The 13,871-nt window shown below is 40.7% G+C and overlaps 1 protein-coding gene across 1 annotated transcript in view; it reads left to right on the top strand.

Annotated features, from left to right (window-relative positions):
- DLC1 (DLC1 Rho GTPase activating protein) overlaps positions 1–13,871 on the top strand; it is a 339,270-nt gene that overhangs the window by 291,816 nt on the left and 33,583 nt on the right. The window contains 1 exon segment of the mRNA XM_049772336.1: positions 12,833–12,904. Coding sequence (XP_049628293.1) covers positions 12,833–12,904 — 72 coding nt within the window.

The following is a 13,871-nucleotide window of genomic DNA, read 5'->3' as shown; positions in this document are numbered from 1 at the left end:
GAGATTCCCATCTGAGAAAAGCTCTTCCTGTTTCAGTACTTTTCCTTCTGGGACCCTGTGTTATTGTTAGGGATTATCATGATCCCCGATAAGGCAGAGGGAGGAGGGCCTGCTAGTGTTCTTTAATTAGGGCTATTCAGCCATAACATTTTTTCCAAAAGTTCTTCCCTCCTGGACATCATAATTCCTGTTGGACAGGAAGAAAGCCTTGCCTATTTAGCTAATATATTTTGATAGTGTCTTTCAAGCAACAATCAACCTTTTTTTAGTATGGCTGCAGCTTTTTAAGTTATTAAAAAGATCCAGTTTAGCCAGGTAGTGATAATATGTACAGATGCAAGTATATCATGTTTTTTACTTTCTTTACCATGATCAATTTTCTGAATAAGTCTTACAACTTACAAGGTTGGTTTGTTTATTCATTTTATCAGTAAGGAATTGGAGATCTGGGAGGGTTAAATGCCTTAGTTCTGCTTGCAAACAATGACAGGATTTGCAGCCTGTGTGACTAGATACCAACTAGTGCAGGAAATTAGTATTTGGTAGTAGCTAGTCCAATACAGGAGCCAATATATGGTGACCACATTGGGACTTGTAGCTGCAGAGTCCTTGGGAACTGTCTTTTAATGGACAGAAGGACTGACAAAGGAGTGATTTTTCTCCAAGACTACACTAAACCTTTTTTTATCTATCAGTCTTTCTTTTGCCAATCATATGCCAGAGATCAAACCCTGTCCCCTCCACCCTTTCATCTTAAATATCTGAGAAGGGACACAGATCATTCATAGTTGTATTGGTGAAGGGGTAAGGGAGTTTGTATAACACCCAGGGATGTTCAGGGATTACTCTTGGTGGGCTGGGGGTGGACATTAGCCACATGCTAAGAAATCGCCTAACCCACTGAACAATCTCTCCAGCCCCTCTAGTTTCTATTTTCTACTAATGTGTTTTTAAAATAATCTGCCCTGGGAAGCTTTTACGTCTCAGTTATCACCCAAAATGTTTGAATGGCATCTTGGCAATGTCTGCTGACTAAGAAATAAAGGTAAAATATCATTCTAGGGCCAGAGAGATAGTACAGTAGGTAAGATGCTTGCCTTGTATCTGGTTGACCCAGGTTTGATCCCTGGCACCAGATATGGTTTCCTGAGCACTGCCAGGAGTAAGCCCTGAGCACAGCTAGGTGTGGCCCAAAATTAAAGTCAAGCTAAAACACCAAAGGAATCGATTTCTCCCAATCATTCTACTTTTTAAAAATCATACTATGTATGATACCGAGTTTCATAGTGGAGAGGGTACTACTGCTTTTCCATTCATACCCATGTCTACTTTTTGGGCTTTTTGAATCCACTGGCCCCAGTAGAAAAATCAAAGAGGACCTGGTGGCTGAGGTCAGGGGAGCCTCAGAAGCCACTGACACCTCCCATCCACATTTTGTTCTCATCAGGACCCCACCTTGGAGTGTCCTGTGGAGAGGACTCAGCCACTTCCTGCTACTTGTCAGAAAGGCGCCTTCCTTCTCCTCAAGTCCCCAGAGGATGTCTGAGGGACAAAAGTTTTCCACACCCTGAGCTTGTAGTGATTCCCAGACTGCAGCCTGGAGGAAACTAGAGAGGAAGGGACCTTCCTTGAAGGTAAAGTGACCAGTGGCCCTTTAATCCCTTGGGCCAGGCCCTATGTTACAGTGAGGCACCAAAGTCAGTAGCAGATGTCAGAATTTTAAGATCCCTGTCACCTCTTAAGGGAGCAAAACTACCTAGTTGCAAGGAACAGCCTCCCTCCACACAATTCTAGCTTTCAACTTCACAGAGTTCCTGTACCTATAGTGCAGTGCATGTTTCTGCCAGTCATTCCATGGGAAATTCCAGAACTATGCAAAGGCAGCATGGAAAAACATGGCATTGCCTCTTCCCTACCAAGGGCGCCAAGAGGCCTGGAAATGCAGTGACTAGTCCAAGGTCATTTATGAATTGACTGGAACTGAAGACTTCTTCCTGCTCCCACATGTCAGCAAAATAGGAATACTAACACAAATGAGGAGCTTTCTGTGTCTGGCAGAAGCCAGAAATATTCCTTAACTAAGTAGATATACCAGTGTCTTTCAGTGAGGTGTATTTGGGCAATGGGCAACCAGATATTCTCTCTCTCCCTCTCTCTGAACAGTGTTTCCTGTTTGAGATTAAACAAAGGAATAGCCAGAGGAGGTTTATATTATAATTATTAACCAGTTTCTGGCATGTTTGCATTTTTTTTTTTTGGCTTTTGATAAAGCATGTTGAAGTTTTGTCTTTTATTTTTTTAACTTTCTTTTTCTCTCTTTGTCAGAATGGACTAAAGAATAGGAGTGAACTTTTCTTTAGAAGACCTCATTGTTTCCTTTACTTTTAAGCTCTCTGTAGTTCATAATTTGTCTTGTATTTCCTATATCCTTTGCTGTGGCACTGAAGGACTTAGAAGAAAGGCTAAAGATGGGGAGCAGGGCTTGATAGAATAAACCTTACTAATATCTGTAAAAGAAAGAATCAAAATGCCTGCCAACCTCAGTGATGGAGATGGGAGGGAGTGTATTATCCAGATTTGTTGTCGGGAATTTCATCTTGAAAGATAAGTTTAAACGAACGGGCCTGAGAAATAGGAAAACAGGTAAGGTGCTTGGTGTAGCTTACCTGGGTTCTATCCTCAACATATGGTCCTTTAGAACCCTGCTAGGAGTTCTTAGTGCTCTGGGGAGGAGCCGTGGCATGTTGATTATGTCATTTTATCACCTGCTTCACTTTGCCAAAAAATGAAGCTCAGAAAATGCTTTTTTTTTTTTCCCAAGACACTTTGTTGAAAAGTTTCAACATTTAGGGGCTGAAGAATAGCACTGCAAGGAGAGTGCTTGTCTGACATTCAGCCTACTTGGGTTTAGTCTTTGGTACCCCATATGATCCTCCAACCATATTACTCCTGACTGCAGAGACATCTTTTTCCTGATTGCAGAACCAGGAGTAACCCCTGAGCATCATCTGGTGTGTATCCACTCAAAAATAGAAAAATAAGTATTTTGACACAAAATTGTGTGAGTTGTATGCATGTGCATGTTTGAGTGTATATAAGTGAAGATTTCTCACCCCACCTCGGACTGATGGGAAATAGAAAGCAGTGATAATATGACCATTTCCTTAGTCATTTATTTTCATTTCAGTTTAACTTTGTGCTCCATGATTAGTGCTGGGTGATTTGTATTCCTGGAAATAGATGCCTAGCGCATCTCTGCATCTCTGGAGAGCACAGGATAGAGCCCTCAGGACTGGGATCAATACACATTCAGGCTTTGTTTGCTTCCTTGGGACCAGCCCTGTCTGGGGAAGCTAGCTGCTTGCCTTTTCCTGGTCAGTGTGTGAAAACATGTTTTGTAAATGCTTGAACAAAAAGCTCCTTACAGGGGATTTCACTTGATTGAATTCCCTCCTAGAGGGGTCCCCTACTGTACCTAATCACAAGTATATTGGCTTAATACAGTGTCTCCTGGAGTTCCCTACTTTTTGGACAAAATCATTTTTAAGCTATCTTCACATCCTTGGTGAAGACTGTTCTTTTATATTATTTCTAGGAACATTTCTTTTTTTATAGAAAGCAGTTTGACTCTCCAAATCAAACAAGAGAGGATGAGATGATAACTAGATAACTCTTAAGATTACAGTTCATACTAATACAGTCTGGTGGCTTAAAAGTAGGGGCTGGGGTTATGGAGCCTGAAGTGGTACAATGGATAGGACACTTTCCTTGCCGCACGGCTGATCCAGATTCAATCTCTAGCATCTCAGGTTCCCATAAGCATGGCCAGAAGTTAATTCCTAAGTGCAGAGCCAGGAATAATCCAAGAGCATTTGCGGGTGAGGCCTCAAACTGAAAATAAAGTGAAGTATGTCTATAAAGATACTATTGAGCGTAGGGAAGGCACTTAAGCCTAGGTTAGAGGTGGGCCACTTCAGAACTTTAGACAATTAGTTAACCTCTAAGACTGTCTCCTCCTTTGCCAAGAAAAAAAAAAATGAAGTTTCCTGATGCATTTCGGTACCCAAATACTGATCGTTGTAAAAGAAAAAAAGTTAGACTGTAGTTCTCTATAGAACAAAAGCATCTGAGATCAACAAGCAAAGGAAAAATTTTGAGAGTTGCTTATGGGTGTTTTCTTCTTATAATGAGTAATTTTATTTAGGTGGGGGCGTACTTGGGCATACCCAGGGCTGCTCCTGGTTCAGTGTTCAGGAATCTCTCCTATGGCTCTTGGAATCATATGCAGTGCCAGGATTCCCATGTGCAAGACAAACACTTCAACTCTTGCTTTATCTTTCTAGCAGTGGAGAGCTTAAGAAATGCACAAAATGAGCAAAAATATTTAAGATTTTTTTAGTTCTCTATAAATGGACCTACATTTCTTTGGACAAATTAAAAAAAAAAGATCATTAAGAAGTTACAAGTTGCAGCAGTAAAAAATTGGGGGACTCAAAGTGCTGATGAATTGCCATTGATTAATTTTCTGAGGCAAAAAGGGCGTCTCCGTGTAATTGATGATGAACCAGGAAAATCACAGTAAAGATGGAGCCTCATGTAATGGTCATTTTAGTGAGAAGGGGAAATGGGCCTGGAGGAAATCTCAGAGTCAGTAATGCAGGGAATTTACAAAGCCAGAGGCAATCTAAGGTTTTACAGAGGAGGAAACAAACAGGTCCAGAGAGGTTATCTTTGTTAAGTTACTTAACAAAGCCAAGGATTCTTCTCTGAACCTGTTTTCCTAGCCTGGTGATACTTTGACCTTATTTCTGGTGATGGATTATTAAGGAACACCAATTTTATATCTGAGGAAATAATGTGCTCATAGAGCAATCAAACTCCAGAGAGTATATAGATTTCTGTAATAAACAAACTCTCACCCCCTTTACTGGACTGTATTTACCCCAGTACACATCTATTTCTCTGTCTTCTTCACTCCTTTGCTTCTTTATCTCCTTCACTCCATTCCCTGGCATAGTGAAAGAAGAGCATAAAATATGGGGCTTGGCCCCTCTACCCCCATCAAGGAATCTGCCCCACCTCCTATTTGTACCTGTCTTTTCCTATGTCACATCACTTTCCCCTGTACTACAGAGGCCCTTAGGGGCTCCCCTTTCCTTCTTGAAGAACAGTGGGTACTTAATGGTGGGGATACACTCACTCTTAGGTGTGAGGACCTGAAAAGTTCATGCAAAGTAACAGTGCCAACCAGGGGAAGGGTGTTCTCACACTTGATTGAATTGTGACCTATGATTCCACAGTGGTGGTGTTAATACTGTTGTTGGGACAGAATTCAACTCTAGACTTAAGCCTGCAAGACAAGATCTCTACCACAGAGCTTTCTTTGCCCACTCCTCTCTTTTGTTTTTTTTTGGGGGGAAGAGTGGAAGGTGGTAGGAAGGGCTATACACTAGAATTGCTGGTAGGCACTCAGATGCTGAGATATGGGACGTTGGTTCTGTCCACAAGTGAACTGAGCTTTCTCTACAGCTCGCCCTTAAAAATTAAAAAAGCAGTTTAGTATGAAAGAATTCTATGCTTCATACTGGTCACTTTGGAAGGTTAACACATAGAAATAGAAAAATGTTGGTCAGCTTTGCTAATTATAAATGTTCAGTCAAACTTTTGTTTTCTATATGCATTTGTGTGTATATATTTATTTGTGTACATCAGGATATACTATCTACATATGATACATATTACATATATATACCAGGTTACACTGTACAATGGATTTCTTACTGTGCATAATGGTCCAAAAAATTAGGGCCACTTAACCAGAATAAAAATTATCTGTAGTGTATTGATTTCTATAATCTTTATTAAGTAATTAGTGTATGGCTTACTCTGTGCTTGGGAGGTATCAGAGACTAAACTAGAAAAAAGATTTTTTTGTTTGTTTGGTGTCCATGCCAGTGGTGCTTGGGGGTTACTCCTGGCAGTGTTCAAGGGACCATATACAGAGTGCCAGCCATTCAACAGTGGTTGGCCTCATGAAAGGCAAGAGCTTACTTACTCACTGTACTATTTCTATGTTATAGAAATGGGGGGTGGTGCGGTAATATAGATCAGTGTTCGAAAGCTTGCTGGACATGTGTGAGGCCCCAGGATTGATTTCAGGCTCACACGAAAAAGAAATAAGCACGGTGGAGAGTCCACTGGTCTTCCTGCTTTGGAAAGGAAACTTGTGTCTTTGACACTGCACTCAGCAGATAACACCCCTAGGAGTTCATGAAATAAGTATCAGTAAAGGAGAAAATGAAAGATGACAAGCTTCACTTACATATATGACCTTCTAGAATATACTGAAGGGCAGCTCAACTTTCAGCAACCATAGCCCTAGAAAGGCATTTAAGTTGACTAGTCAGTCTCTCAACAGCTTCTTCTGGTCTTTTTCAGAATCTGCATGGCAGATAATTGGAATTTTTTGAGGCACCTGAGGGTAGGAATGCTACTCTTGCTTGTCAAAGTCTTTATTGTGATTAGATAATATTCAAGTTTAATAAACGTTCATCTTAAAGGTAACTTGCAGATAACTATCATTGACAGTTTTGTGGTCAATGTTTTATTTTCATTCATTGCAAAGAACAGAAGAGGCGAACTTTCTTCCAAAAATAAACTCACATAGTGCTGTATGCTTCCAATGTAAAACAAAACAAACAAAACAAAACAACAAAAAAAAATGAGTGGGGCCAGAGCAATACACAGAGCAGTAGGGTCTTGCATGTGACCTATTTAGGATCAACCTATAGTTTGATTCTCGGCATCTCATATAGTCCCCCAAGCCTATCAGGAGAGATTTCTGAGTGCAGAGCCCAGAATAACCCGAGTGCTGCTGGGTGTAGCCCCCAAACCTAAGTAAATAAATAAGTAAAAAAAAATAAGTAGAAGTTAATCACAGGGATTTTAGTATATGCGTTGTATATTGTGGGGCCCAGGTTAAATACCCTCAAGTACATGGAGTGCCCCCTCCCACGCACAGAAAACTAGGAGCAGTGTCTGAGCACCAATGGGAGTATCCCAATCCCTCTCAAAAATTAAAAAAAAAAAAAAAAAAAAAGAGAGAGAGAGAGAGAAATTTATGCTAGGTACCTCTTACCCTTAGCCAGAGTAAGAAAATGGGTGAGGAAGAAGAGGTTGTTGATTGGAGAGGGAAGAGCAGCTAAAGAAACAAGGGGTAAAAGAGCATATTTGGATGTATTTGGGAACCCTAAGGAGTCAAGAAAAACTAAAGCAAAACTTATATTTGGAGCTGGATATATCAATAGAGTAAATTCTTTGTTGAGGAGTTTGGGATATATCTGAAAGGTATCAAAGTCACTGAAGAATTATAGGCAGAAGAGTCATAGAATAAATTTTACATTTGACTAACAACAAGCCCAGTGCCAGGCCCCTTTGGCCTGTGAACATCTGTTGGGGGTAGGGAGGAGCAGGGCTTATCAAGGGAGTTCAGTTGGGAGGCCAGTTGGAGACTCCAGGGAAGAAAAAGACCGAGTTAATGTTAAGTAATGTTTGGCTTCCTTGTTCTCAAGCCTTGCAACTCTTTAGTTTACTTGAAGTTTAAAGGAAAAAGAAATCACGACCAGACCCTCCCAAAGCAGAAAATCCGAATTCCTGTGACTGGAGGATGGTCTTAGCTCCCAGGGAGGTGTGTACTCTATTCAGGGTCTGCTGCCTTTCTCCTCATTCTGCTGCTACACAGAATCCATCTGCAGTCTTTTTTTCATATAGGCATCTATGTGGCCGTGGATGATATTTTGAGAATGATTTTAATTTAGGTCAGAAAAATCCTACCTCGGGTGCTGGTGGAAGCACAGTGGTAGGTCGTTTGCCTTGCATGCGGCTGAACCAGGATAGACTCCAGTTCTATTCCCAACATCCCATATTGTCCCCAGAGCCTGGCAAGAGCCATTTCTGAGCACAGAGCCAGGAGTAACCCCCTAGAGCCACCAGATCTGGTCCAAAAATCAAAAAGAAAAAGAAAATCTCACCTCAGATTGGGAAAGAGTACAGCTGATTGGACACTTGTCTTACTTAAGACTGACCTGGGGGGCCCGGAGAGATAGCACAGCGGCATTTGTCTTGCAAGCAGCCGATCCAGGACCAAAGGTGGTTGGTTCGAATCCCATATGGTCCCCGTGCCTGCCAGGAGCTATTTCTGAGCAGACAGCCAGGAGTAACCCCTGAGCATTGCCGGGTGTGGCCCAAAAACAAAAACAAAAAGACTGACCTGGGTTGAATCCCCAACACCACATAAGGTTCTCTGAGCACAGCTAGGAGTATGTTGTCTAGAGCACAGCAGAGTGTGGCCGAAGATTAACAAACAACAACAGAAAAAAAAAAAAAGAAAAACAGAGATAGCACTGTGGTAGGGGGTGTTTGCCTTGCACGCGGATGACTCAGGATGGACCTTGGTTCGATCCCCGGCGTCCCATATGGTCCCCCAAGCCAGAGCTATTTCTATTTTTTTTTTTTGATTTTTGGGCCACACCCAGTAATGCTCAGGGGTTACTCCTGGCTATGTGCTCAGAAGTTGCTCCTGGCTTGGGGGACCATATGGGACACAGGGGGATCGAACCGCGGTCCGTCCAAGGCTAGAGCAGGCACCTTACCTTTAGCGCCACCGCCCGGCCCCAAGAGCTATTTCTAAGTGCATAACCAGGAGTAACCTCTGAGTGTCACCGGGTGTGGCAAAACAAAAACAAAAACAAACAAAGAAAACCCAACCTTGCCTCAATGACTCAAAGAAGCCACTTTTCCATGCAATTGTTGGGAAAGTCTTAAGGAATCTGGAAATTGCTTTGATTTTTTTTTTTTTAGACTGGCCTCTAAAAGCTTAGAATTTTATTTAAGAGAGGAAATTTGTGTTGCATTCTTCCTGTGTCCTGATTCAGTAGTGGACTGTCCCAAGAAAGCAGAGGCCTAAGGATAGAAGATGGAAGTTATCACATCCTGCCTTGACCCAATCACTGTTGCACAACTGCCTGCAAAAGAAGGGCGTGTGCAATCCACAAAGGACAGTCTTGGGAAATTTCTGTTCATGTCACTGTTGGGGACATGGAGTGAAGGGCATCCCATCATGCCAGGAAATGTGCAAATATGGCCTAATGGTTCCCAGCCCTCCAAAAAAGGGTCCCCTGGCCCTCATTCATCTAATACAACTAACCCACGAAAGCTGTTTCCAATAAAAATTTCCTGTTTCCTCCTCAACACATTTGTCTGTTGCTAAGAGAAAACCCAGTTATAAAAGTTTCATATTGCCATTGTATTTTTAGTTTCTGATGGCATTTTGTGTGTGTGCGCGCATGCGTGTGTGTGTGTGTGTGTGTATGTGTGTGTACAGTGGAAAATAATTTTTAAAAAATCATCTTCCATCACCTTTGACACCACTACTCATAATAAAGGTAGAAAAATTCTATTTAGTTCAAGCAAGCAAGGCCTTGTAAAATTGCAGTTGGGGAGTTAAAGCAATTGAAGCAGTGTACCAAGCACAAGATTGCATTTAATGTTTTTTTGTTTCATTTTGTTCGTTTGTTTTTTTCTCTTTTTTCTGGCTTTTGGAACACATCTGGCTTTAATACGTGGCTCTGCACTCAGGAATTAATCCTGGTGGGGCAGGCTCATGGAACCTTATGAGATATCAGGAATCTAACTCAGGCTTGCCTTGTGCAAGGCAAACAGCTTACCCACTATGTTATCACTGAAGGCCCAAGGAGGAAGCTAAATTTTAATGAGAGATGGCCATGTCTTCATTTGTCTCATCTGTAACTCATAGGTATCTTTAGCAATACATATGAAGACTCAGTCTGAAGAGTAAATGAGCCTGTGTGAAGTGCTTGACAGGATCTTGCACATATTGAGAACTCGGTGAAAGTTAGCTATTGATAGATGGGACTGGAGGCATGGATAGGACTCCACAGTAGAGGCCCATAGGGAATGGGACCTGAAAGACACATGAAATTTGGCTTGGAGTGGGGAAAGTGGAAAGCACCCCAAATCTAGAGAGGATATGGCTACATCCGGGGAGACAAGCTTCACACTTAGTTTGGCAGGGAACTAATATATACACTCAGGCCCCAGGGAGAAGCCTTTAGCAAACTCCAGGAAGATGTTCTAGGCAACAAAACTCCAGCAAAGTTTATGAGGGAAACTCAAAACTAAAACTTAAGAGTTGATTGAGCCAAAATGGATTCTCAGGAGAGATGAGAGAACTGCAGTTTTTATTAGGAGATAACAGAAAATATGGTTTTACTCAAGGGTGAAACTGGGCAGGAGTGGATATTCCGTATCTGACCTGGAGGGATCTAACTGGGATCTAAACAGTTAGGTAGGGAATTGGTTTACTTTGTGTCAACTAAAATGAAAAAAAATTTTTTTAATCTCGAATCAGTCTTTTGATTGTATTATTAACATTTTCTCTTGACCTCTTGGTAATTAGGAAGGATAGGGAATGAGAGTTGCAGTTTTCCCACTTATTAGACATCAGTGACAATTGTTCACTAATTGCTGGTTCTTATTTCTGCAGAAACAGGTTTAGGTCTCATTTCCTGAGCCACTTGTTTATGTGAGTGGATTTCTAAAAAATGAAAAATAACTACATGCTCATCTAATTTCCCATGGCATCACATCCAAAATGGTCTCTGTTCTAGGGTAAGGGAACACAAGGGTGAACTTACTTGATCTGTTAGGTTCTTCAAAGTAATGCTCTATAGTCATTGTAAGTCTTGCTAAAGAAGCCTGTTCACATTATTTCTACCCAAGTCTAAGAGGAAGAGCTATTTCTTTTGGAAGAACTATTTTAGATATAGCTTTTATATAAAGCTTTAATCATTTGTAAGTGGTTATATAAATAAATACTGAGATTGTTTAGAAAAAAATTTTATGCCTTTCATATCTTTTGATTTGGAGCAATTTTAATAAGAAAATCAAGAATGTGGTCTAATAGATGCCATTGGGTGGTGAACTGTGTCTTAAGGGACATATGTGAGTGTGAGACACTGGGGTATAGATGTATGTGTTTGCAGTCCTGTCACTGCCTTTGGGTCATGCCTTTGGGTCATGTCTAAATGTAATCTTTAGGGATAGGCATTGAGAATTCCTTTTCCTCACTACTTAAGTAAAATACTAAGAAGCTATTAGCTTTGCTCTTTATTTTTTTCAGTCTATGTACCATGTACAGTAAGGTTTTTTTTTAAGATTTTTAACATTTACAGTTTGTTTCTTCTTTTTACAATTTCCATATCTGTGGTAAGCAGGGTCCAGAAGTTAGAGGAACAAGTAATTTCCTTTTGCCTTAAAATGTTGTCCTAATAGGTTTTCATGCAATGTAAAATTTTTAGAAAATGATTATTTTCTTATTAATATTTCCTAATTTGGTTATGAAGCAAATTAGAGATATAAATATATGGAGGGAAAGTGAAAAGTAGGTTGTTTACGAGTAATTCTCTCTATATGTTTTTGTTGGTTTTGTTTGTTTGTTTGTTTGTTTTGGGGGGCACTCCCAGTGGAGCTCAGGGGTTATTCTTGGCTCTGCTACTACTACTGGCAGGCTCAGAGGACCGTTTGAAATGCCTGTGATAGAATCTGGGTCTACTGTGGGCAAGGCAAACACTCAACCCGTTCTGCCTTAATTCCCAATGTTCTTTAATTCATTGACCTTTTACACCTTCTTGCTACTTTGTCCCCAAAATTTGTCCTGAATTGTGTTTAATGATTCCATTTTCATGACTGCAATGAAAAGATTCTTAAAAGCAAACTGTCATTTCTGTATTCACTGCATAGTATTGGGTGTTAACTCATTAGAAAATAACATGATTTCTTCTCATTGATCTACTCCAAAAGACCTTCCATTTGGATTAATAAAGTTGAGTACCTGTAATAGTCTTCCTTTAATTACTCAGGAACTCAAGTGGAAAATGTTTAGACACAATAAAGTTATTGGACAAAAGTCATGAATGGATATTTCTCTTGCTAGGACCATCCATCCATCGGCCACCTAGCTCAGGGGAGAGAAAGATGCTTAATAGTAGAGATTTGAGTGTGGACCAAGTTCAGCCATATTGAGACCCTTATAAATCAGTGACCAGTCGTCCAGTACTAAGTAGTCTAATGGTTTGAGGAAGGTGGGAAGAGTGTTGAAAGAAAACTCTCTATGTAAACAGAGACACTAATTAACATGCTCAGACCCTCCTCTGTGAGTCGTTTTAAGGGGCTTATAAGTCTGCATGAGTGAGTTTGAACACAGAGTGGGATTACCCTTGGCCTTTCTGTTTATCAGTGCTAGCTGCAAGCTGTTAATTGTGGAGAAATAGAAGCTTTATTAGGCGATTTAGCCTGCCAGGATAGTGGTGTTATTGCCGTTAGTGCCTGAGGGCCATTGTCCAGCACCCCATCCCAGTATGTGTCAGAAATTTTGTCCCTTTTGTGTAGACTACTTTTAGGGTGTCCGGCCCACTTAGTGGCCTTTTGTTGACTGGCCCAACCTCAAATTAATTTCTAAATTTCTCTTCAACTTTCTTGCTATCTGCAATTTTTATGTAACCATAACACAGAGGCAGCACATGCTAACTCACTGTTAGAACTTTTTTAAAGAGAAACAAATAATATATATAAATAAATGTATATTTATATGTAAAGAACTAAACAATCCCCCCAAATTTAAACTTAGACTTATATTTTTAAATCAGTTCCAGTATATGTCATATGTGGCTTTCTTCATAAAATCAGAATTTAATCATAAGCAGCATCCTAAGAGACTTGTAGCTAAGTTTACTTTTCTTCTGTTCACTTGCAGAAATTGAAGCCAAAGAAGCTTGTGACTGGCTGAGGGCAACAGGTTTCCCTCAGTATGCGCAGCTTTATGAAGGTAAGTTGGGGCACCATTGTTTGTCACTGTCATCATTCTAACCTTGTTCATGGTGGTTATTAAACTCACATGTTTTCAGGCATTTTATTGCTTATTTAAATGTTCTTTCATAACACAAGATTGAGCAAACCCTTAATAACCTACACTGCAGACAAAAACTTTTGCCCCTAAGTCTCTACCTTTTCTCTGCCATCCTATGCAAAGGAGCTGTCATCCTGAAGCCTGGTTCTCAAAAAGGGTAACCTTGTAGGATCTAGTGTTTTTACTAATTACATCCTTATTCTAATGTTAACATTTTCTGTGCCACAAGTTCCCATAATTCATGGACTTGGCTATTTAATGCCTCATTGTGAGACTCTACCACAATTTTTTCTTCTCCACACTTTAATTGGTGAGATTTCATATTTTTTGATTTTTTGTCTTTGTTTTTGGTTTTGGTTTTTTGGTTTTGGGGCTACACCTGGTGATGCTAAGGGATTACTCCCGGGTATGTGCTCAGAAATCGCTCTTGGCTTGGGGACCATATGGGATGCCAGGGGATCCAACCTCGGTTTGTCCTAGGTTAGTGTGTGCAAATCAAATGCCTTACTGCTTGCACCACTGCTCTGGCCCCAAATTTCAGATTTTTTTAATTTGCCTTTATGAGCTGTATTTTCATGAACATGACTATATTTTTGTACTAGAAGTACACGTGCAGTAATTTAATTTGTACTCATGCCTAAAAGCACCGTTGCTGAGTAATAGTGAAAATGTATGTTCAGGGCCCAGAGAGCTAGCACAGCGGCGTTTGCCTTGCAAGCAGCCGATCCAGGACCAAAGGTGATTGGTTCGAATCCCGGTGTCCCATATGGTCCTCCGTGCCTGCCAGTAGCTATTTCTGAGCAGACAGCCAGGAGTAACCCCTGAGCACTGCCGGGTGTGGCCCAAACAAACAAACAAACAAACAAACAAAAAGAAAATGTATGTT

The sequence above is a fragment of the Suncus etruscus genome, chromosome 4 (assembly GCF_024139225.1).
Source record: "Suncus etruscus isolate mSunEtr1 chromosome 4, mSunEtr1.pri.cur, whole genome shotgun sequence".
Taxonomy (NCBI): Eukaryota; Metazoa; Chordata; class Mammalia; order Eulipotyphla; family Soricidae; genus Suncus; species Suncus etruscus.
This window is presented reverse-complemented; position numbering and strand designations above follow the sequence as displayed.